General features: G+C 49.8%; 13 protein-coding genes across 13 annotated transcripts in view, besides 7 other annotated features; all 13 read right to left on the reverse strand.

Annotated features, from left to right (window-relative positions):
- Positions 1-169: 169 nt before the first annotated feature.
- Positions 170-199: a sequence feature (A-rich).
- Positions 200-742: 543 nt separating this feature from the next.
- TraAM80_03641 (putative GDP-mannose 4,6 dehydratase) lies at positions 743-1,807 on the reverse strand (the record flags this gene model as incomplete). Its single annotated transcript, XM_029380595.1, has 1 exon — positions 743-1,807. The coding sequence occupies one exon, from the start codon at positions 1,805-1,807 to the stop codon at positions 743-745; it is 1,065 nt and encodes a 354-aa protein (XP_029239459.1).
- A 715-nt stretch (positions 1,808-2,522) lies between these two features.
- On the reverse strand, positions 2,523-3,722 carry TraAM80_03642 (putative transporter; the record flags this gene model as incomplete). The annotated part of the gene is made up of 1 exon (XM_029380596.1): positions 2,523-3,722. One exon carries the CDS (start codon positions 3,720-3,722, stop codon positions 2,523-2,525), a length of 1,200 nt encoding a protein of 399 aa, XP_029239460.1.
- Positions 3,723-3,734: 12 nt separating this feature from the next.
- Positions 3,735-3,766: a microsatellite.
- A 446-nt stretch (positions 3,767-4,212) lies between these two features.
- Positions 4,213-5,685, reverse strand: TraAM80_03643 (putative transporter; the record flags this gene model as incomplete). The annotated part of the gene is made up of 1 exon (XM_029380597.1): positions 4,213-5,685. The coding sequence occupies one exon, from the start codon at positions 5,683-5,685 to the stop codon at positions 4,213-4,215; it is 1,473 nt and encodes a 490-aa protein (XP_029239461.1).
- Positions 5,686-6,074: 389 nt separating this feature from the next.
- TraAM80_03644 (uncharacterized protein) lies at positions 6,075-7,499 on the reverse strand (the record flags this gene model as incomplete). The annotated part of the gene is made up of 1 exon (XM_029380598.1): positions 6,075-7,499. The coding sequence occupies one exon, from the start codon at positions 7,497-7,499 to the stop codon at positions 6,075-6,077; it is 1,425 nt and encodes a 474-aa protein (XP_029239462.1).
- A 433-nt stretch (positions 7,500-7,932) lies between these two features.
- Positions 7,933-9,333, reverse strand: TraAM80_03645 (ESCRT-II complex subunit VPS36; the record flags this gene model as incomplete). The annotated part of the gene is made up of 1 exon (XM_029380599.1): positions 7,933-9,333. The coding sequence occupies one exon, from the start codon at positions 9,331-9,333 to the stop codon at positions 7,933-7,935; it is 1,401 nt and encodes a 466-aa protein (XP_029239463.1).
- A 464-nt stretch (positions 9,334-9,797) lies between these two features.
- On the reverse strand, positions 9,798-11,378 carry TraAM80_03646 (uncharacterized protein; the record flags this gene model as incomplete). The annotated part of the gene is made up of 1 exon (XM_029380600.1): positions 9,798-11,378. The coding sequence occupies one exon, from the start codon at positions 11,376-11,378 to the stop codon at positions 9,798-9,800; it is 1,581 nt and encodes a 526-aa protein (XP_029239464.1).
- A 59-nt stretch (positions 11,379-11,437) lies between these two features.
- Positions 11,438-11,476: a sequence feature (A-rich).
- A 327-nt stretch (positions 11,477-11,803) lies between these two features.
- Positions 11,804-11,830: a microsatellite.
- Positions 11,831-12,312: 482 nt separating this feature from the next.
- TraAM80_03647 (uncharacterized protein) lies at positions 12,313-13,230 on the reverse strand (the record flags this gene model as incomplete). Its single annotated transcript, XM_029380601.1, has 1 exon — positions 12,313-13,230. The coding sequence occupies one exon, from the start codon at positions 13,228-13,230 to the stop codon at positions 12,313-12,315; it is 918 nt and encodes a 305-aa protein (XP_029239465.1).
- A 609-nt stretch (positions 13,231-13,839) lies between these two features.
- TraAM80_03648 (uncharacterized protein) lies at positions 13,840-15,030 on the reverse strand (the record flags this gene model as incomplete). The annotated part of the gene is made up of 1 exon (XM_029380602.1): positions 13,840-15,030. One exon carries the CDS (start codon positions 15,028-15,030, stop codon positions 13,840-13,842), a length of 1,191 nt encoding a protein of 396 aa, XP_029239466.1.
- Positions 15,031-15,195: 165 nt separating this feature from the next.
- Positions 15,196-15,259: a sequence feature (A-rich).
- Positions 15,260-15,299: 40 nt separating this feature from the next.
- TraAM80_03649 (uncharacterized protein) lies at positions 15,300-16,925 on the reverse strand (the record flags this gene model as incomplete). The annotated part of the gene is made up of 1 exon (XM_029380603.1): positions 15,300-16,925. One exon carries the CDS (start codon positions 16,923-16,925, stop codon positions 15,300-15,302), a length of 1,626 nt encoding a protein of 541 aa, XP_029239467.1.
- A 20-nt stretch (positions 16,926-16,945) lies between these two features.
- Positions 16,946-16,969: a microsatellite.
- Positions 16,970-17,440: 471 nt separating this feature from the next.
- TraAM80_03650 (S-adenosyl-L-methionine-dependent methyltransferase) lies at positions 17,441-18,265 on the reverse strand (the record flags this gene model as incomplete). Its single annotated transcript, XM_029380604.1, has 1 exon — positions 17,441-18,265. The coding sequence occupies one exon, from the start codon at positions 18,263-18,265 to the stop codon at positions 17,441-17,443; it is 825 nt and encodes a 274-aa protein (XP_029239468.1).
- An 877-nt stretch (positions 18,266-19,142) lies between these two features.
- On the reverse strand, positions 19,143-20,114 carry TraAM80_03651 (glycosomal malate dehydrogenase; the record flags this gene model as incomplete). Its single annotated transcript, XM_029380605.1, has 1 exon — positions 19,143-20,114. One exon carries the CDS (start codon positions 20,112-20,114, stop codon positions 19,143-19,145), a length of 972 nt encoding a protein of 323 aa, XP_029239469.1.
- Positions 20,115-20,196: 82 nt separating this feature from the next.
- Positions 20,197-20,228: a microsatellite.
- Positions 20,229-20,614: 386 nt separating this feature from the next.
- On the reverse strand, positions 20,615-22,180 carry TraAM80_03652 (putative kinesin; the record flags this gene model as incomplete). Its single annotated transcript, XM_029380606.1, has 1 exon — positions 20,615-22,180. The coding sequence occupies one exon, from the start codon at positions 22,178-22,180 to the stop codon at positions 20,615-20,617; it is 1,566 nt and encodes a 521-aa protein (XP_029239470.1).
- A 106-nt stretch (positions 22,181-22,286) lies between these two features.
- Positions 22,287-22,347, reverse strand: part of TraAM80_03653 (putative kinesin) — a gene marked incomplete at both ends in the record, with an annotated part of 2,262 nt that continues 2,201 nt past the window's right edge. The window contains one exon of the mRNA XM_029380607.1: positions 22,287-22,347. This exon is cut by the window's right edge and continues 2,201 nt beyond it. Within this exon, the coding sequence (XP_029239471.1) occupies positions 22,287-22,347 (61 nt within the window).

The following is a 22,347-nucleotide window of genomic DNA, read 5'->3' on the forward strand; positions in this document are numbered from 1 at the left end:
AATATTGTGTGTCTGCGTGCACAGTCTTCGTGTCCGCGTGATATAACTACGAAAGTCTCGCAAACAGGCGAAGCAAAAACAAAAACAAAAAACACCGCACCGCGGTCCTACACGCACAAAAGTGAGAAGACGGATGAAACAACGGTAAGCACACAGTTAACACAAGGTCAAAAAGTAAAAACAAAACAAATAAAAAAAATGTCCAAGAGAGGCACTCACAATTGCCCACAGCATAGCAAGCAGGAAATGTAAAATAAAATAAAAATCACTCACCACTCGCCAACCAAAAAGAAAAAAAAAAAACTCTGCGTTACGCCCGCAACCCCACCAACACAGTCACCACAAGTATGAGTCAGCTACAGCCAACAACAATAACGATACGAACATTTCATTCACCAGCAATGGCCCCAATACGGCGGAGAGAACGCCAGCAACTTATCTTGCCAACGCAGAAACAAAAGAAAAAAAAATTAAACACACAACTGAGGTGGGCTACAAATAAACAGCCCCACCACTCAGCTAACCGCCACGCATGATGGGTCCATAGACTGAGAAACAAACACCTCCGCCTCGTGAGAGCAGAATAAAAAACACACACACTAATCTGTAATTATGAGCGCCCTCCCTATTCTTTCCTTTGTCATCTTCTGTAAAGTACAAACACGCAAACGCAAATGCATCGCCCGCCCACACTCCACTCCCGCACCACATGCTTATTTCCTACTGGCATGCGCGTTCTTCCTCATCGCCATGCATCCACACCGGTTTCAATGTCACGGATCTCCTGCTGCACCATTTCATCCACCAGTTCCTGGAAACTGTACGTGGCCTTCCAGCCAAGGTCCTTCTCGGCCTTGCTGGGGTTGCCCAGCAGCGTCTCCACCTCCACAGGGCGGAAGTAGCGCGGGTCCACGCGAATGAGCGGCACCTTTTTCGGGTCCGCCATGTCGTACGCAACCTCGTCCAAGCCACTGCCGGACCACTCCAGTGTGTAGCCAAGCTTCTCAAAGACCAAGTTGCAAAACTCCTTTACGCTGTGCTGCTCGCCCGTCGCCAGCACCCAGTCGTCGGGATTCTTCGCCTGCAGCATCAGCCACATGCCGTACACGTAGTCCTTCGCGTGTCCCCAGTCACGCAGCGCATTCACGTTTCCGAGGAGCAGCTCCTCCTGCAAGCCTTTCCTGATGCGCACCGCAGCACGCACAATCTTCTTCGTCACGAACGTCGCGCCACGGCGTGGGGACTCGTGGTTGAACAGGATACCATTGCATGCAAACAAACCGTAGGACTCACGGTAATTCACAGTTATCCAAAAGGCGTAGAGCTTCGCCACAGCGTAAGGACTACGCGGGTAGAAGGGTGTCTTTTCTGTCTGCGGCACCTCCTGCACCTTGCCGTAGAGCTCGCTGGTGCTCGCCTGGTAGAAGCGGCACGTCTCCAGCAGGTTGTTGGCACGAATGGACTCAAGAAGCTTCAGCGTACCAATGCCGTCCGTCTGCCCCGTGTACTCGGGTGTGTCGAAGGACACCTTAACGTGCGACTGTGCGGCAAGGTTGTACACCTCGTCGGGCCGCAGCTGCGCAACGAGGCGGTGCAGCATCGTCCCGTCTGTCATGTCACCGTAGTGGAGCGTGAGATGTTCATTGCGGTAGATGCGGTCAATACGGCCCGTGTTGAAGGAAGAAGACCGCCGGATGACGCCGTGCACCTCGTAGCCCTTCTCGAGAAGCAGCTCCGCAAGGTATGACCCGTCCTGCCCAGTGATACCAGTGATCATGGCAACACGCCGCTTGGCCGCGGATGCCATCGCCTCCCCCACAGAGAATCACACTCCCACAACTTCGCTCACTCCCGCAATTTGTGTACGCGGCACCCTAAAGCACACAGGAGGCAAATGAAAGCAGAAAAAATCTCATTGAGTGCACAGACGATGTCAGCAGTGACAAACCCCACCACACGCCCATGCGCACGCGTGGCAAAGGAGCTACACGGGACAACACCAGGCGTCTCCTTCCTTCTCAGGCAAACACTCACGCAGGTATACTCAGAGAGCAATAGAACATTAATACGTGGATCTTGCGTGCAACCTTTTAAAATAATGTGCAGAGAAAAAAAAGCGTGAGAAAAACAAACGTGACACATGCCGTCCATCTCCCGAATCCACAGCATCCGATGGCATCCACACGCAGTGGTAAAAAAAGAAAAAGAAAAATAAAGATATCCTTGCAGACGAATATGAAGGACTATAAGAGACTGGGAGAGAAAATGGAAAAACACTTAAAAAAAAAGAAATTGATTATACTAGGAATGCATGTATAGAAATATACATGTACTGATACATAATATACCTACACATATAGCGGAACTCAAGTAAAATTATATGAAATGAAGGAAGATAAAAAGACGAATAAATGGTTTAACCACTGCACTTCTCAGTTTCAATTTGTTTTTGTTTTGTTTTTCATTCTCTGTGCATGCTTGTGCTAAGCTATAAACGGAAAATCATCTTATTCGAGGATATTCTAGGACTCCAAATACCAAACATATACTGTCAGCCAAACAGTTGTTGTAAAGATACAGGAGGTATACATGAAAAGAAGTAGTTTCGTAAACTCCTTCACTTTGTATGAATACATGGAGCATATGCTAGACGTGTTTACTGCCGTTGGGGCAGAAGTTAGTATTAGCATCACCAACACAAACGGTTTGTCATATGGCATCAGACCACATACCAAGAGAAGGTGAATGATGCCAAAGCAAATAAAGGGAATAAAAAAAAGACGAAGAGCAATAACTCCCACCATAAAGCGTACGGGAAGTTTTGTCGAACCATCATCCTCTGCAGTGACATTGACGCCGAGTAACAAAAGTTGCAGCGGCACAGCGCCGGGAGCCAGCAGAGCAATTCCACCCATTATCATTTCCCCCACAGGGTTCTTTAGCAGCAGATAAAAAGGCGGAACAAGAGCAATCAGCAATCCCAAAAAACTGGCAACCAGTTGCTCTGTGAGCAGGTACGGGAGCTGCACGCGTATGTACTTCATCCACGTTAAATCCGTCGTCGACATTGTTTTCGGCCACAGTGATACTGGTGCGGAGTCTGGGTGCGAGGTAGGCTGGTAGTCTTCATAACCCCAGCACTCTTCCAAAGCTCCTTCCGCTTCTTTCGCAGCGTCATTCCTCTCAGATATTGACGCAGCAGCAGCAGCAGCGGTGACGGCGTTCTCCTCCTCCAAGGCCTTGGCGCACTTCTCAACAATCATTGTGCCAACCGACCAGAGAAATATGGAGTGCAGCACGTTGAAAAGAAACACATATGACTCAGCCTTACTTTTATTCTCCCTAGTCCACCACGAGATTTTGAGATTGAGCGTAATCCCCAAACCGTAAGATACAATGCTTTGAAACGTGCACGCCAGCTGAAGCATGCCATAAAACTCTGCAGGAATAAACGAGCGGAAGGCAAAAGCCGAAAAAAAACCAAGTGTCATTGGGATAAGCGGCAATATGCCTGCCCAGTAATACTTATAAATCATCTCCCACGAGAGATCCATTGCCAGTTGTGAAAAAAGAAGACACGGCAGAAATATTTTAACACAAATATGACTGAGCGTCTTGAGCGATTCTTCCTTGGCGGTGAAGTGCCGCGAGGCCCACATGCCCACCAACTCGACAAAGATCACCTTTCCAACAGTGACTGCGGAAGATATAAGGCGGTCCATATTTACTTCTTCATATATATATATATATATATATGAAATAATATTACCACAAACTCTTCACTGTATAGATAATACCTTAAACTATACTTTGCCTATAACATTGTAGAAGAAATCCAATATCCCCAAACACGAAGGAACAACAATGCAAAGAAGAGATATGTATTCTCCTACGAGAGAGCACGGTGCCCAAGCAGACAAACAAAGAAGCAAAGCTTTAAAGAAAAAAAAAAACATGACTCCTGCTCCGTACTACTCTGAGCCCTTTGCTTCTCAGTGATTAAAACGTTAAATGAGTCCAACCGTCTTACACATGTAGGTTCACCATGCGTCACACAAAACAAAAAACAAACTCACTCATACACAAAAACTTTGAAAGTAACTTTTTTCATCTCTCAGTCACACATACACAAACATTTTACGCAACAATCGAAGCAACTCAGGGAAGGAGAGACGATGCATTACAACATCACGCTTAATCACAATGAGGCTTTCACTCACCAAGGTACCATATGTAAAATGCGAGCCACAGTGCCGTGGTTGCAACGGCCGAAACGTACATTATGAATATCATCTGCGCATATGGTCTTGCCTTGTATGCATGCATGGAGCAAATAAGAGAGGAATTTATGGCGGAAGGGGCACACGATCCCAATAATATTACAAGTAAAAAAGTTCGATCCGACGGAATAACGTCTCTCTTGTAAAGGAAATGAATTATTACAAAGCAGACCATCGGAATTAGAATAAGGCGCAGAACCACCGTCAGGATTGCAAAAAGCAACGACTGAGAAACGGGAAAGCAATCAATGTATTCCTTCGGTGTATCAGCAACCATTTCCCCTTCACTTAGAGATTCCCCATCATCTTCATTTGCTGTTGTTTCAATCCTATTATCATTAGAAGAACGATTGCATGCAGCTGCAACGGTGCAACCAAGTATGAGAAGCTGAAGTGGTATGGTTCCCGCCCCAATTAATTTCATTCCACCAATAAGCGCCTCGCCCTGGGGCGACTCCGCCAACCAACGCAGTGGCGGTACTAATGAAAAAATGAGGGCTCCAATGGTGGCAACTATCGGTGGAACTTTCAAAAGAGTTCTCACACGTGAGAGCACATCTCCAAGAAACGAAGATGAATGATCTACGCCTCCAAGCTGAATCGGCGCCTCACTATTCCATGGACGATACCACGCAAGCTGTTCTTCCACTGTTGCCATCCTTACTATCCTTTTTAGATCATGATTGGATACTGTAGAACCCGAATTCCCTTCTGCAGGGATCTCTGCGGGTTCTTCTCCTGCTATATCAGTTGTTGTGCCATTTTCATCTGGGAAGTGGTCTCGCTCACACGGAGAGAAAACAGCTGGCGCATTCTCGGCCGTCTTTATTCGATCCCGCATCTTATTTCTTTCCTCTTCTACTGCGCGTTCTTGCAGCTGCTGGCACTGAAGATGTTTCTGCTCAAGTTTATTCTTACAAGATCTGATAATTGGCTCTCCAATGCCCCACAGCCCAAGAGAGCAGACTATATTATACAGAAAAATGTATGATAGTCCTCGCTGTCTCTCCTCTGGTGTCAGCCACGACACACCCTTTATAGTTAGAAGAATTGACAACGAAAATGTAAGACCATTTTGAAATGTGCATCCCAATACAAGTACGCTGTGCCACTCCGGGTGGAGAAATAGCTTAAACGCCTGCGAAGAGACAAACCCCATTATGGTGGTAACGCAGGCTAAGAGAGGGGCCCAGTAAAACTGCCCCAACTCCTCCCATGTAACTTGCAGCACAAGGTTGGAGAAAAGAAGACACGGGAGGAAAATAAGAACAGAAATAGTACTAAGCCCCTTTACGCTCTGTTCCGGTTCAACAAAGTACCTTGAGGCAAAAAGGCCTACACAAGAGCAAAGAAGTATCTTCCCCACTGTCAGGATTGTGATGGTTATGAGCTGCAGGACAGCCATTCGCTTTCGATTGTTGTCACTTTTGCTTGTGTTGTTTACGTCCTTGTTCCTTAGTTATATAATCTCGTTTTTGTTTTCAGGATCTGCTCGCGCTTGTCCTTTTATCTACTTAACCGCAGCAAAAAAAAAAAAGTGTGGCAAAGAAAGAAACACGGTGAATTGATTATATGCTTCATCCGTACCCATCTTTTTCCGTCTCATGCACGGCAGCACTCCGAAAGGGGTGGGAATGCAGTGGAAACTCAGAGAAAAGTGAAAGCTTGCTCCATTCCCAACTACAAAAGACGCACACCATACACGTCACAGTTAGAGAGAACGTGGGTGCGTCAAGCAGCATGCAACAACAGCACAACACAAAAAAAAAAAAATTAGGGAATCGGTTAAGCCCTTCATTCCTTCACCTTATATACTCTTACACTGCGGAGTCTCTCCGTGAGCTCCCCGTCCGCCTCACCATCACACGAGGAATGACCTTCGGCATGGCAAGAGTCGTTCCCGCGGTAGAGGGTGAGGAATGCATCCCGTACCTCCGCCACGTCAATCTCCTCCACCCAGGACTGATACCAACGGTCAACATCACAGCCGTCCTGCTTCCCCTCACGCGGTCGTTTGCGCGCAAAATCATTCTCCCTGCGTTGAAGAGCAGATTCAGTGGCAGTTCCGTCGCCGTTCATGGCGCCGTGCACTTCTGCTTCTGTGAAGGCGGAAAAAGTTTCCTCCAAGCTTGGGCAGCATACGAGCAGCTGTCCGCGGCGCGTCACAATTTTGCGAAGACGCTGCCAACACTTGAGGTGTTCTAACGGCGACGCAGTAAAATACTCAAACACGTTATGGAGTATAATCACATCGGCCCCGCAAAGGGCCTCCGCCCCCATCCCCTCAAAACAGCTGCTGTGAACAACGTCCAGCCGAAGATGCGTTGGTTTGGTCGCAAAGCGCTTAATGACGTCGCGCTGCAGGTTGACCATTTCATCATCTAGCTCCACGCCAGTCACTAGTAGTGTGTTTGCTAGGCGTTTCTGTTGTGCGGCAAAATAGCATGAAAGCAGCACTACTCCAAGGCGCGAACCCACATCCACCACGTGGTGACAGCTAAAAGGGGCTGCTGCCGAATGGACCTCTGTATCACGTCGGCGCAGACACAAGTCGGAAGTGACAAAATACGCGCTGTCACTGAGGGCAGGGAGCAGAAAACAAGAAAGATACACTAATTGTTCCTGTGAAAAGGAATGGGTAATAAAGTCACAGAGGCCAATGTCGAGCGACCCACACCCTCGACAGTATTCCCGCGCGATGCAGCCACGCTGCACCAGCTCCTCAACGTCCTCCTCAAGGTAAATAAAGGCATCCACCGAGAAGCTGGGCGTCTCCATTTCCCTCTTCTCTGGCATTGGCGCAGCACCACATTTTTGAAGAACAGTGGGCACGGAAACAGGTGGAACGTTCGGTCCGGCAATCAAGCCATACGGGACACGCTGCTGCAAAAAATGGCGCAACTTTGTGAGCGACCTGTCCGCCTCCGTTATCACGGTTTCATCGTCTACGTGCACCGTCTCGCTTGTTCCCGCCTCACCGTTGGGATTCCTCGTCTGCTTTGTCTGGAGTCGGCGCTGATGCGTGTAGTATCCATCCAGGAGCGAGAGCAGAAGATTGGCGTCGTTCTCCTTCCAGGAGCCGAAGCCTTTCTCATCCAATATGCCTTGCAGCTGATTAAAAGTCGCCTCAACCTTCGTCTCCATGTGACTGGTGCGCTTCTCTTCTTCTTTCGTGCACTCTTTTCTCAGAAACATGGTATACAACATGTTATTATCCATAAAGAGAACAAAAAAGTGAATTGTCAAGACAGATGAAATAAAATCTAGAAGCACGGCAGAGAGAGAATAGGCATACGAGTGAAAAATCCACAGAGCGGCGGAAACTACGGCGAGGAAATCCACGCTCAAACAGCTGACCCATTGTAAATCCCAATGAAAAGAAGAAAGTTAAAAGAAAAGGAAAAAAAGAGGGTGCCAGCCAGTATTTTTGCTGGTAGGAGGTGCATACAATCAGCATAAACAAGCACGCAAACATCCGAAGCACCACGACATGTTCGAGACGCACACACATACACACAACGTGAATATAGAAAAAAAAGAAAACGGCGTTCTTTCAACTCAAGCCTGCTAGCTCTCTTCATGCTCCCATAATGAATCCTGTTGACCTTCACGGAGTGGAAAAAATAAGATGTGTGCATGAGTGCTTACAGAATCAAAAAACAAAGATATTCCAGTGAAATACAATATTTCCCATTTCAACTCCGGATCGGCATAGAAATCCCTCTGCCTCCAACTCCTCTAGCAAATCCTCTGCCACTGAGCGAGCCACCTGAATACTCGCCGCAAATTGAACTTCATTGATGAAGTTTAATGAAGTCCATGACTTCGGAAAAACAGTCGTTGTTGGAACTGTATCCTCGGAGCCTATATTTTTAAAAGAAGAGTCGTTGCGGTTACAGTAACGCGGCCCCAGAGCATGCACTAGTTTCTTCAACACCAACGAGGGATCCTTGTGCTGTAGCGCAAGCCGCCCTGAGGAAAGTTGCTTAAATGTATAGCGTGAGTATTGTTGCTTAGTCATAGCACGGCAGGCCTGTAAGACGTCACCTGGCGAAACCAAATTACTCCCACCCCGAGCTTTATTATACAGTGAAAAAAGTTCTATAAGCGGGACCAGCGGCATACTTCCAAAAACACGTTCGTTCTTTGCATGCGTCATCCATGCATGCAACTCCAGCGCAAGCTCTTGGTGAAATCGACCGTGAGAGGAACCGCTGGACGACGCTTGCACCATCGCCCCGAGGCCAAGCGTTGCCTCAATACCTTCAATTTCTGTTTCGTCTTCACTGGCAGTCTTTTCACCTGCTCTTTGCTTTTCCCGAAGATATCGTATATTTGCCACCAAAGAAGAGGCCTTTGTCATCACATCATCGATGTCGCGCAGCGACTCACACGGTCGAACCTTCTCCGCAAAGGCCCGCATAAGACCCGCAATACCAGCCTTATCAGTGACACTAAGTAGAGGCGTTGATGAAATGATGTTGCCTTCGTCCCCCTCCACAGTACCCTCTCTGTACAACCCACTCGTTACTACATTCGCCGGTGTCATCGCTGCTGCTGGCATCCCCTTTGCAGCCGAGGTTGACCCCGGGGCTGGCGTCTCTGTTGACGAGAGTAACGGTGCCCTCTTCGATGGAGGCGAGGGTGCTGTAGCTGTAGCACGTGGCACAGTTGGAATCCAGTGTTTTTCGTGCAATGCCCTCTGCAGAGCCTCGAAGAATTCCTCCATGCCTCCACGTCGAAAGGAAAATTTCACATACACGTCGTCTTGACCTGGAAGCGGAACTATGATCTTAGCGTGCGAAAAGGCAAAGCGTGCCTTGCTATAGATGCTCTTACCAGAGTTGTAAACGGTTTGCAGTGGAAGCCGTAGGACATGTGTTTCCCCGTCCAATGTACGAAAAAAGATGTGGTGCGTGGTAACCGTCAGTTTGCCGTCCTGCCAACGTGTTTGATTCTCCCCCTCGTAAATGGCAACACCATTCTGGGAGTTTAAGACAACCTCGTCATCCTTCATGAGACCATGGCCTGCGTGAGACTCCCAGAACTTCATTGACTCCTACCTTTCCTCTAGCCTGAAGAAAACAAAAAAAAAAAACGATGACGAGACACTGAGCCGCCCCCGCCACTCCCCTTCCCTTAGCGCCTGTCGACTTGTCTGAAGTGCAGGGCTTGTAACGACGTGTGGATGAGCGCTCTTTCTGCTATCACAGCACACGGAGAGAAGCACACCGCAGCCCCAAGGAAAAGAGGAGCAGCAAAGCCCAACAAAGGAGTCACGGAAGCAAAAACAAACGCAAACACCTTACAAATTGGCTCCCTCACACTGTGGCGTTGCGAGAATAAAAAGGAACGGAGCACTGAACATCAGGCAGAAAATAGCCAAGGCACACAAAAATAATAACACTCCGCCGACGTATATGAAGCAAAAAAAAAAAGAGGAATAACCCTCCTCCAAATGAAGCAAAAAAAGTACGGCAACCTAACTTCCTCCTCCTCCATCTGAAGAGCACCCTCTCAGGCAATGCTGTCGGGATCCAACTGCTCGGCCCAGTTAATCAACATGCCTATTGCGTCATCATCAATGGGATCTGCTTCTAAGGATGTTCTACCATACACTCTCGTACAATGGAGGGAACCTGCACTGCTCACAGAAACATGAGGCTCTTCGTTGGAATCTGCCTTGTCAAATTGAGCCCCCGGTGGGTTTAGCGCACTGTGCACACTGTAACCACTCCTGATATCATAAAGCAGGTCACCGCCACACGAGTTTCTAAATGCATCCCCCCCAAGACGACTGTTGCCACGTCCATCACCTCCCTCTGCAGTTTTTCCACTACCTGAAAGATCCAACGGGGACTTTGCACCTGTGTAAGAGGAGGTGGCAACCACAGTCGGCGGTGATAACGGAGCTCCCACATCGTAAGGATGCCTCAAACGATTGTGAGTGGAAAATGATGAGAAAACGCGTTGGAACGCCCCCCGCTCCTTGTCAATTGCCGCAGACGGCGCCGCAGAAGTACAAACAAGGGTTACATCATCTTCTGCAGAGGCGTTGGGAGGCCCAAACGCGGAAAAGTCCCACGGTACACCCGGGAACGCCTGTCCAGTGCCAGTCGCAAAGCCGACTACTTGTCGTGCTTGTACTTCTGACTCTAATGGTGGTAGTGCTACACTACCCTGACCCTGATGCCCCTTCAAAGGCCCGCCAATGCCGGAAGAAACATGCTCAGCGGCGGATAAATTGCCAGTATACAACATCTGCAACCGAAGTCGTCGCTCGATGCGTTGTTGCACCTCTTCGTCAGTAAGCCCAGAACTTTTTTTTGACTTTTTCGGTGCGTGTCGTTCCGGTAGCGGCTGACCCGCCTGTTGATACTTTGTCTTGGTGTCTAATGGAGCTCCACGCAGCACTTCCTTTAAAAGCAAATTGTCTCGGGCTTGCGGCGAATCCATGAGGGACGGCAACAAAACGGCAGCAGCATACATGGCTGTTGAGGGCGGGGTGAGCTGGTGAGAGGCACCAAGAATCCTGCCAGTGCCTATTTCCGTATGCACAACGGTGGCGGGGTTATCTTCCACAGAGCTCTTGCAATCCTTGGGGCTCAACTGTACTTGAGCCACCCGCTCGCACAATCTTCTGTTTGAGAGCGAGGGGGCCTTGTTGTTTTCCACCCCCTCACTGCAACTTTTGAATCCAACGCTGGCGGGGCCACTCATAGGTGCCACATGGGCGTCTTCCGTCTCCTCAACAAACACGCCGACGCCATGCACGGCTGTCATGAGGCGTAGGGTCGTGTTTTTTAAATTCGAAGGAACCCTGCGTGGCACAGACCGCGGTACAGCAGCTGTGGGCACAATGTGAGCCAAAGTCACAGAGTTGTCAACTGACGCAGCTCCACCCGTCGGCACATCCCCGATGCTAACAGGGAAGTGATGACTACTTCCCTGGCCAGCGTCAACGCCCCACCACGGTGAGGTCGCCGCAGTAAGCCCATCTGGGGATCCCGAGGCGTCATGCCGTAGACGCTCATTCTCTTCCCGAAGGCTCTCAATGACCTTCATGAGCTTGTACTCCTGCCACGCACCCACGTACATGAAGGGCGTAGCCAAATTGATGCTGAGTGAACGCACACACACAAAGACGGAGCAGTAGTAATAATAATAAGAAAACCAAAAACAAAAACAAAAAAGAACGTTAAAAAGTGAATTTGTGTTCTCATTACGTGGTGCACCTTGGGAGAATGGGGGGACGTCATGCAGAGCGTGTGGGCACAGTTTAAAACGAGACCCAAAATATATAAAAGAGGGAAAATACAACAACAAAACACAACTAGCACAAAAAGAAGGAACACACAAAACAATAACAATATGTATATGCATTCATCACGCAATACAGCGGTGGTAGTCTTGACATATTTTCTCTTTGTGTGATCTTTTTCCACACACTACCTGAGTTCTAAGAAACGTTAACTTGTGCCCGCAACACGGAGTACACTATCACCATCTAACACGGCAAAAAGCACACACACACACACACACACACACACTCCTCCATCTCTTGTTTCGCGGTTCATGAGCGGCATTCCAGCACCACGGTAGCTTGGGTCCACGCAGTACACAACAAGCCAGCAGAAAAGTTAGGTGCGGCGCGCGACAGCACACAGTGCAAGCGGACCCGAGTTTGAGTGGGCGGCGAGTTGCAGTGGCAGTACAAAAAAAGCCTTGCCACTGAAAGGGACGAACGGGGGTACACGGGCCAGAGCGAAAACTCACAGACACCTATACGCACCAGAACTCCGGTTGGCGGTATAATGAAATACAAAAAGCAAACGCGCAAAAGTAACCGTACAGAATAATAAAAGTTACAACAAACATTCCCCCAATTCTGTGCGTCGATACCATTTGACCCCCATGTTCTTTCACTTTTTTCCTGCATCTTTGCTTCGCATACACGCACTCTCCCAAGGCGTTATCTTCTGCTTCTCCTCGTTAGTTTCCCGCGCGCGGCCGTGAAATTCCCTCGACGGCGCTACCATCCATTTCTTCGTGTTCCAAAGGAGTCGTGCGCGCGTGCTCCGGACGCGCTGTGTGATTCCTTGAGCGCTTTTCTGCGTGCCAGCGCCTGTCCTGCGGCCACCATGTGTTCTTCAATCTCCAACGAGCTCCTCTCTTGCTCGCGTAGTGTGTCAAGAATCATCTGGCACCTTGCGTCAACGTCCTTAGTGATGTTTGAGAAATGCTGTCGCACCTGGTCATCAAGAGATCCAACGTCAGCTTGAAGACCATTAATATCCGACCGGTGGCGGATGAGCTCCGCGTCCACGGCACGGGCACTCTCCTCCACGCTGCGGAAGTTCTTGTCAGTGCGTTCACAGAGCTCATCTAACATGTCACGAAGCTTTTGCACGTTTTCACGGCTGTTGATCTGCTCAAGATCATGGATTAGATTTTGTGCCTGCTGCGACAGCTCACGCTCGACCGCGTTGACGGCGTCGCCCAGCTGCCTGTTTTCCTGGGCCAGCTCGTCCAGATTCTGCTGAAATTGGTCTTGCCGCCCCCGCATGGCCCCCAGCTCCCGACCCATACTTTGAACCCCACGACCCGCATCCTCAGCCGCCCGTGTCGCTTTTTCACCCAAACTCCGGGTTTCCTTGACGTCACGCGCCAGATTCCCTAAACCCTCATCCAAGTACTCAAGCTCCTGACGCATCTTTCGAAGCGTGTCGGGGTTCGCACTCCCAAGAGCCTTTTCAAGTTCCTTCTGACGCATATTCATGCTGCGCAACTCCTCCTCCAAATCGGAGAGGCGAAGACCCATTTGGCGCTGGAACTGCGCCTGCTGCTGCTGCTCTTGGATGACCTTCTTCAGGATGCTGTGGAGGTGCGATCCATCCATTTGAAAGCCCACCAACGGGCGGCTTTCCAACAATTCTATTGCGTCGTCCATGACTCGACCTTTCGTTTCCCAACAGCACGTAGACGCTAGAGGAGCGGCTGCCCTTTTTCACCGTTCGCGCACCGCGCAAGCCGGCAGCAGCAGCCACAAAACAAGAAAAAAAAAGCGGCACACAACAGACAAAGAGAAAAATCACAACAGAATAAATCATAAATTGAGGAGCATCCTTCACCGTGCGGCGGGACCTTCAATGATGAGAAACAACTCAGCCACTGCAAGGAAGAGGGCAGGAAAAAAAAATAACTCAAACAAACTCGGAATGAAAAATGAAGAAGACAGTTAAAATACAGCCGTAAGACTTCGATAATTGAATGCAACCATGGAGGCTGCGGCTTTCCCTCCTCATACGTAAGTAGGCGTCTTCCTCCCCTGTCCTTTCGCACCTAGCCTCGTTAGACACGCCCTTACTACTCACCCGCACAGACGCAGTAGACAGTGTAGGCTCGAAGAAAGAGAATGAGTTTACAGGTATACAAATAGGGAAGAAAAGAAAATGAGAAGGGGGTGAGAGTAGAAACTCCTCACATGCCGCACGACTTCCACTGCCCAATAAAAAAAAAAGGCAAAACAAGTGTCGCAATGTTGCACATGCGATGCTTTCTACCTGATGTATGGCGTATGTAAATACGTAATGGGTGATGCGGCCCCAGCAGTGTGAATAACAGAGGCAGGTAGTATGTTTAATGTGTACTCACTATTGTCAGTAGTTACGTGAGGGGAGTGTTCAGCCAAGTTATTTCCCTCTTCTAACTTCAAAAAGACGTCTTCGCCTGTTTCATTGATGAGCCATGATGCTCTAAAGTTGTTTTTCTCGGCCTCATTATGAACATGCTTTGGATGACCGCCCCCACCGTGCTCTTGGCAGGTTCGGGCAACAGAATCACTTGACGGGGGCTTGTAGTTCCGTACGGCGGTTTCATCTGCGTCATCCCCGGATAGAGGCGTGTCAATGTCTACGAGGACTCTTCTAGGGGTATCCTCAATCCACCTAAATTGTACGGCGGCGCCGTTAATTGGAATTTGATCCACTCTCACCACATCCGCCAACACAATTGATCCACTCAAAGGGACAATGCTTGGCAGACCGGAAACAAACTGCAGATGGGGATTATCCATCTTGAATATATACAGTGATCCTCTCATTGGTTGCTGTTGTGGTGACACATCAATTCCGCTTTCACCTCCGGCTCCGTCTGGGACCTTTCTCTGAATTAATCGGAGTAACCGGCGCATTGGGTAGGTGTTTGTGTCCAGTTGTCGTATCTGCAGCTGCACAGGGTAGAGGGAAGGATTCGCATTGAGCCGCCATTGGCACGGTGTCACCTCCACAATCCCCGTCACGGTCATCGAGTTGTAGATGGAAAACGCAACGAGTTTTACAGAGCAGACATCATCGCCACCAACACGGTAGAAATGACGATGTGGGGTGTGTTCTTCATCTAACTCCTTCGCAGAGGGCACCAGATGCTGCGATTCAGCAAAGCTCGCATGAATCGAAAGTTTTGGGGATGGAGAAGATCCATTGTTGACGAGCAGTTCTTGAACACCACCCCACCCACGCCACTCTCTCCCTTCCTCTGCCTCCCGCAATTCTTGCTGCTGCTGTTGCTGTTGCTGTGGTGATGCTGACGGAGGCGGAGAAAGTGGTGGTACACGGAAGCGAGGCGTGCGTGGTGAGTGATAGCCACTACTGTAAGCACGATAAGTTGGGACCTCCGGTGGTGTCGCCGCATGGCTCGTGGCACGTCGCGAGGGTAAACGCCTCGGCGGAAATGCACGATGAAAAGTCATCAATACTGGACGGCAAAAGTGACGTTGACCCGCACGCCGTCTTTCCCCACCCAAAAGAAGAACGGAATGACGGGGGAAGGAAGAAAGGAAAAAAAGAAAAAAAATGCGCATACGCCAGACGGTAAGAATAACGGACGCAGCCCAACAAATCCGCCCATCCCCGCAAAACACACACACACACACGAGAAGCAAATACAGACAAAAAAAAAAAAAGAAACAAACAAACAAAGCGTCAAAACACTGCAGCACTGGATGCAGTCTTTGTGCTCTCAGATTTTATTCAGTGCATCTCTGAAAAAGGTACAACTCCTCATCACAAGCCAGACGATCAAAAACGCCACCGCCACACAGAACCAGAAGGACTTGGAGTGCCAACTCAATGCAAGCCCTTCCGTGCTTCCACAATCCGCACAATGTAGTGTTTGCTTCTTCCTCTGTGTCGCTGCATGGGCTCTCGCTTTCCGTGCCTGCTGAACGCGTGACCCCACACTCGCAGTGCCTCCAAAACCGGAATAATCCCCAGTGTTTTTTTCGGCACTAGGAGTCCCATTCCCATTACGGCCCTCTTCCTCTTCCTCCTCCTCCGCTTTAGCACGTCGCTCACGCTCTTCGCTCTCCATTTCCTCCCTTTGCTTTTTACAATTCTCCTTGCAGCAGTTATACGCTCTCTCATCAATGGCACTGGCATTGAGTAATACGTGGGCAATGTCATCGCAGGCACGCTCGGCCAGCATAAACACCACATGTACCCCGTCTCTTGTGAGGACTTCACCCAGCCATCGCCGAACGTACTGCAATTCATCTGCCCCATCCACAGATTTAAGAAACGTTACCATAAGTTTTACGGCATCCACATTTTGAGTGACAATGGCATGATGAATAAGCGCAAATCCGTTCACTGCACTATGGCGAAGAAACACCTCCTCTAGCTCCTTCCTGTTTCCTTTCTTTTGCAGCGCATGCAGGAGTACCGACAACACACGCATCGCGGTGACGCCTGAGTGAGTTAAGAGCAAAACAGAAAGGGGGGTATGGCCACACTCGTCCATCGCAGCGGGGTTCGCGCCAAGCTTCAACAGACGCTCCGTTATTCGAAGCAGAACGTCCTCGTTGAGACTTGAGGACGAGAGAAGCAAATGAAGCGGCGTGCACCCCGCCTCAGCCCCCATGTTCACGAGAGTCTCCACCGCAGCTGGGTCTATGTTCGCCATATGTGTCAAGAAATCCAAGAGATCCACCAGGACACCACCGGACACGCTCTCAATCTCCGACAGAGCGATATGCAACACCGTGAAGCCGGACACATCTTTCTTGCCAAGCAACTCAAACGCCGACACAACAACACGAGAGCGACCGTCTAAGCATAGAAGCCCTCCCTGACAATCTGTGTTCTGCGCGGTGGCAGTCTCAAGAAAGTATGAAAACAACTCTGCAGCATTTAGCGAGGTGAGGACATGGAGTGGCGTGCTGCCTTCCGCGTTCGTAACGAGAGGGTTTGCACCGCAACGCAAAAACAGCGCCACCGCAGCGTCGTCTTCGCCCCAGCACGCTGTATGAAGGGCAGTGGAGCGCTCAGCAGAATCCTCAGCAGCGTCGACATTGGCACCGGCGCGAAGCAGTAGGTGCAGCCCTGCTTCATCCATTCGCTGCCTCACTGCATACGACAGTGGAAGCATATTCTTTGCGTTGGGACGATTTACAAGCAAGCTGGCAACATTGCTGTTCACCGCCAATGTCACAGCGCCGGTCTCTTTGTCTTCTATGCGGGTCAGCAGGATCTCCTCGAGCCCCTCAACATCGCCCTTCTTCAAGCAGTTCCAGAACTGCACTGTATCCGCCGACGGCGCAATGTGGGGTGCCTTTTTATGACCATGTTTTGCCGCCTTCGCCCTCATCCCCAACAGAGACGGCAATGACACACTCACACAACAAACACACAACGTTAACGATGGATCTTCTCGCTTCTCTGTTCGCTCGTAAGGCAACAAGGTGGTAGTACTGAATAGTCCCCACCCCTACCCCTTACGCTTGCAAGATGAAACAAAAAAAAAACGCATCTTTCTACAACCATGTATAAATTGGCATTACGCTGTCTACATTCGCATGGTAAAAGAGGCAACGCAAGCACCACACATACTCAGTTTTCGCCCACAAAAGACATAGAAACGAATACACCTTCACCCCCCGTATGCAGAGAGACACCCCCACACTCTCCATGCCTCAACACAGGAACCGCCAAGAAATAAGAATAACAAAAAGCTCCAATAGACCTCACAGAAAGACTCCCTGATTTCTTTTGAAACAAAAAAATAATAATTATTATTATTCTGCTTTTATTCCAATTTGCTTCTCAAAAAGCATAATTCCCGATAGATAATTGTGATTGCCTTCCCCTTGCTGGAACGGTGGGTCAGGCTTGCGTTTTTCTATCTCTCGTGCCTCCTCGTCGCGGACGCTTGTCCAGCCTCCGCACATCGAGGCCTTTCTGCTCAAGCAACGCCACACTCTCCTCATGCAGCTGCTGGAACAGGTCTTCCGCCCGTGATTGCAGCGCCTCATCGTCCAGATTTTGCGCAAACTCATCCAGAAGCTCCTGTAGCCGCTTCCGGCTGTGCGAGTTCCAACTAGAAAGAGGCACCATGCCGCTACCTCGCTCAAGCGGTTTTGCCTGTGTTGGACTAGGGCTCCATGCGATGGTGTGAAACATTTCAAACGTTGCAGGAATGAGTTCGTTTTTTCCGTACATGGCGTCATACGTGGCACACACCGCAAGCAGCACATCGCGGTTCAAAGGATGGCGCTTGTAGTGGCACGCGCTTTCCCCCATCGCTGATAGATACTCCATAAGGTGGAACGGTGTTTGGTACAGCAGTAGGTGACGATCCACGTCAATGCTGGGGAGATTAAACCCGGTCTGCAGCACAAGCGTTGACAACCCAGCACCATCAATCATGGGCGAAATGTGCGGCAATACCCTGCCCAGCACTTCCGTTTGCGCCATGGAGAAAAACTCGCGGAGCTCATAAAGGGTATTGCCACCAAACATAGAGTGCAGCATAAAGCCGTCTTTCCTCAGAACCCTGCGGATATTCACCATGGCCGTTTCAAGGTCGTTGACCCAGTGCATGGAGAGACACGACACCGCCATGTCCACGGTCCGCTCAGGGACACCGAAGGGATCCGTCTCCTCTTCGTCACAGCATATCTGCACAGACTCGACATTGGGTGGAATCATGTGCTTTACCTCCTCGTAATTGCGATTTAAGCGCTCCTCGCAGGCATCCGCTGAATGTACTGCTTAAGTCCGAAGAGCTGCTGTTTCTCAAGCATGTGACGAAAGAACCAGCCAGTGTGCGCCCCAACTTTTAGCACCACCGGTGTCTCGCGCTTTACAAAGCCGCAACGGTCGAGCATCTGCTCCGCGCAAAGTTTGTGCATATCACACGCGGGTGCATCCACAAGGCATCGTTGAAGGCCCTTGAGACGGCGATCAAGCATCTGAATGGTGAGGGTGCGCGCGGGGGCGGACCGCGTAAGCACCACAGGAGACGGCATATCCGACGTTGCCCCCCAAACGCTTGTAGCTAAACCGTGTGAGACGCCAAAGTAGCAACGACGGGCGACGGACGCGGCAACTGAATTCAAAGTAGGGCTATTGATTTTGAGAAATCAAAAAAAAAACAACACACAAAACACGGGGCCGCGAGATCCATGAATGCCAGGCTCAAGCAGGCTGTCATAAACAGTCCAAGGTAAGCATCATAGTTTATTTCCACGGCACGCTATCAACGAATTATCAAACCTTCAAACAAAGAAAAATAATAATAAAAACACCCAAATACTAGTTTTTAGGGAGACCTTGTGGAACCCCCAAAAAATTCTGTTCATGCTGTTCGTATTTGATTGCCTACCTTTTTACACACAACATCTTTTACAATGCATAGACGTCGTTATTGTCGCTTCTCTTCCACTACAATTGAGCTTCCCTGGCGTTTATACACCTACCAAATTCCCTTTAGCACATGCCCTTTAATAGAATTGATCCGGACGCAAGTTCACCTGAACTCACTCCAAAAAATTACAAAAAAGAAAAAAACACACACAATCTGCGCTTACAGCTTCGACCGTGCGAATGTCTCACCCGTCGCAATATTGCCCTTCACGACAGCGACAGCTTCCTCAAGCATCTTCTGTTCGACGGCCGTGATGGGGCCAATAGGAAGACGCTTCTCAATGCCATTCTTTCCGATAATTACCGGCAGCGCGAGGAAGGGGCAATCGTGTTTGCCGTCCGTATCGACAAACGCGTATACCAAAGGTGAATCCAGACCCATAATTCCCTTTACAACATACATGGCAAAGCGGGCGCCTGCCTCAGCCATAGAAAGCGTCGCACTGCCGCGACCCGCCTTTGCTTTAACCACCTCCGTTCCCGCCACCTGCACACGCTTGCGAATAGCCATCAGCGTCGACTCAGCGGGAAGAGGACCTGCAATCTGCGAATACAGCGGCACAATGCTGGTATCACTGTGCCCACCAACAACCGGCACAAACGGAACGGACAGAGGGTAGCGGGCGTTGTTGATAAAACGTGTGGCCCGCAGCCCATCGAGAAGGCTCACACCAAACAGCTTATTCTTGTTGTACACGCCAAGCTTCTTCAGTGCTTGGGCCGCAATGGGTACGGTACTGTTCACAGGGTTAGTGACAATGCAGAAACAGGCACTGGGAGATGCCGCACCGCATGTCAAGACAAGGTCCATAACAATACCAGCGTTCACCCTGAACAAATCATCGCGTGTCATACCAGGCTTGCGCGGCACACCAGCCACAATGACGAAAACATCAACGCCTTGGGCCAGTTTAGTCAGAGCGGGGTCACGGGGAACAGGAGGCAACTTCCCAGCAGCGTGCTTCACTGTGACACCAGCACAGTCGACATGAGAAAGGTCAGCAGCAACGCCAGGTGCACCAACCACATCATACAGTGACAGTGTACTTCCGAAAGGCAGCTCCCGAAGAAGCAACAGGGAAAGGGATTGGCCAATGCCACCAGCAGCACCAATGACTGCAACGTTCACCATGCTTACGGGTATCTTTGATGTAGTTGTTTTTTTATTATTATTATTGAGAAGCTTGAGAAGACTGATAGTGATTTTTTTTTATATAACTAAAAATAAATAATAATAACAACAATACAAGAAAGGTGCAAACGTCGTGGACTCGGGTATTTATAGGCGTTTGCGGGGATGGAGAGAAAGGGCAAGAAAGAAGGGGAGAAGGAACACCGCGGCCACACACTTAAGAACCCAACAACGTTTTACAATCTTGAACAAAAAAATCTACTCGCAATGTCATCGCAGTATGAGTCTCACGTAATTTTACAAGAAGGCGACCGGTCAAACGTCAACAGAGATAGTACTATCATGACTGAAACTTAACAGTGGCCATGGGTGCAAAAATACAGGGTCGACCTCAGAAATGGGCGTAATGCAAACATGCCAACAAAAAAAAGCGAAAAAAATCAGGCGGCATGTTCACCCTGCCTTCTTGTTCCCATTCTTTCAGGCCAAGTGCAAACTTCTCACCTCTGAGAGTCCTCCGTATCGCACAGAGAGTCATCTGCATGACCCACTTTCCCTCTCGACAGCGGCACATGGTTCACTCTTGACGCGGAGCTGGCGACCAGGGAAGGGTGGGAAGGATGGATTGACCTCAGAGCCTGCCTTGCTGTTGGCGCCGGCGTGCGTCCTGACGAAACCGCTCCCCGCACATCAAAGTTCTCGTTATACAATGGGTCGCCCATTATTTTCACGCTTGGCGGGGATGCGTCGCTCCCTGCCGCCCTTGAGCGAAGAAAAAAAGAAGATAAATAGCCACCAAGCCCCGCATTGGTGCGGCCGTGTTTCGTCGCGTTTACCTTGTCATTTCCACTTTGACTGCCGAAGTAGAGTCCATCGGTGCGCTGCTGGGTGTCCTGTTGCACGTTTCGCAGCACTATCTCCTCCTCCAGCTGATCAAGGTTGACCCGAAACTCCAGATTATCCCGCAGGTTGCTTAGATTGACCTTCAACTCCGCATTTTCCTTCTGCAAGGCATGCATCTCATGGTAAAAGTGCTCCTCCAGCGCGGTGATTGTCACCTCATACTCGTACCTCAAAGCCTCAGTGGCAACTTCCACACTGCAAGCGCGACGTGCATCGTCCAAAGAGGCGTAATGCAACATCAATTCCTCAAAAGCACACTGTTTGTACTGCTCCAAAAACATCAGCATCACCACAGGATTTACGCTGAGTGGTAAATCTTGCTCAACAAGAACGTGATTCTCAAAAAGAACAAGTTTTGTCGCGCTCTCCACCTCACGCCCAATGACGTCAATCTCAAAGGCGCATAAAAGCAAACCGGACCCCAGGCCATGCAGCGTAGACGACTCACCCGCTTCCCAGAAATTGAGAACCCCACGCATGTTCTCCTCCAGCCTCAGACAGTCTAAAGAGCGCTGCTCTTGCCACTGCTCCATGAAGCGTTGTGTGACGTCAGTCAACGACGCCAGCCCCTCGCGAACAATTTCCACCAATGCAGCATGCTCCACTGCGCAGTGCGCCGCAAATGCAGCGTGGCCTTCAATCAACCCGTGCACCATTTCTTCTCTATGGAGTAACTGCATCTCCAACTCACGACGTGATACAGTCATCTCCACCCGGGCCAATTCTTCCTGCAGTGCAACGTCCTGCCTTTTAGATACATGATCTGCAGCAAGAGCACACGTCTGTTTAATAACAGAAGATAAATGCAACGCGTTAAAAGCACGTACAGCTGCAGCTTCTCGCACCTCATCCTCACTCCACCGCTTCAGCACAGCCTTAGCAATACACACCTTCTTTTCCAGCACACTGACTGCTACCTCGTGCTCCCGCCGGAGGCTACTGAGCTTATCCTCTTGTCTCTGCTGCGTTTCCGCCGCATACGCCAAACACGCCGTCTGAAGACAGTCCATGGCGCTGCTGAAGATGGCCCATTGCATATCAGTACGTTCGCCGTACAGTGAACTGGTCCCCTCCACCAGCCGATCAGCTGACTGTAGAAGCTGCAGACCCTCCGTTGCCTTTTTAAGCGCATCGTCCCTCGTTTTTTCCGTGGCGCTTATCATGTCACGCAATTTCTTCTCATTCGTAGCATGTGTCCGTTGGAGTTGTTGCTGCTCTTCACGTGTCTCTTCCCTTGTTTGCTGAAGTAGGAGCCGCACCTGCTGGAGCTCAGCTTGGTGCTCTTTCGCCATCATGCATCTGCCTTGAAGATACTGTTCTTTTGCCGTTC

This window comes from Trypanosoma rangeli (assembly GCF_003719475.1).
Source record: "Trypanosoma rangeli strain AM80 chromosome Unknown Tra_15.4_contig_00097, whole genome shotgun sequence".
In the NCBI taxonomy this organism is placed as follows: domain Eukaryota; phylum Euglenozoa; class Kinetoplastea; order Trypanosomatida; family Trypanosomatidae; genus Trypanosoma; species Trypanosoma rangeli.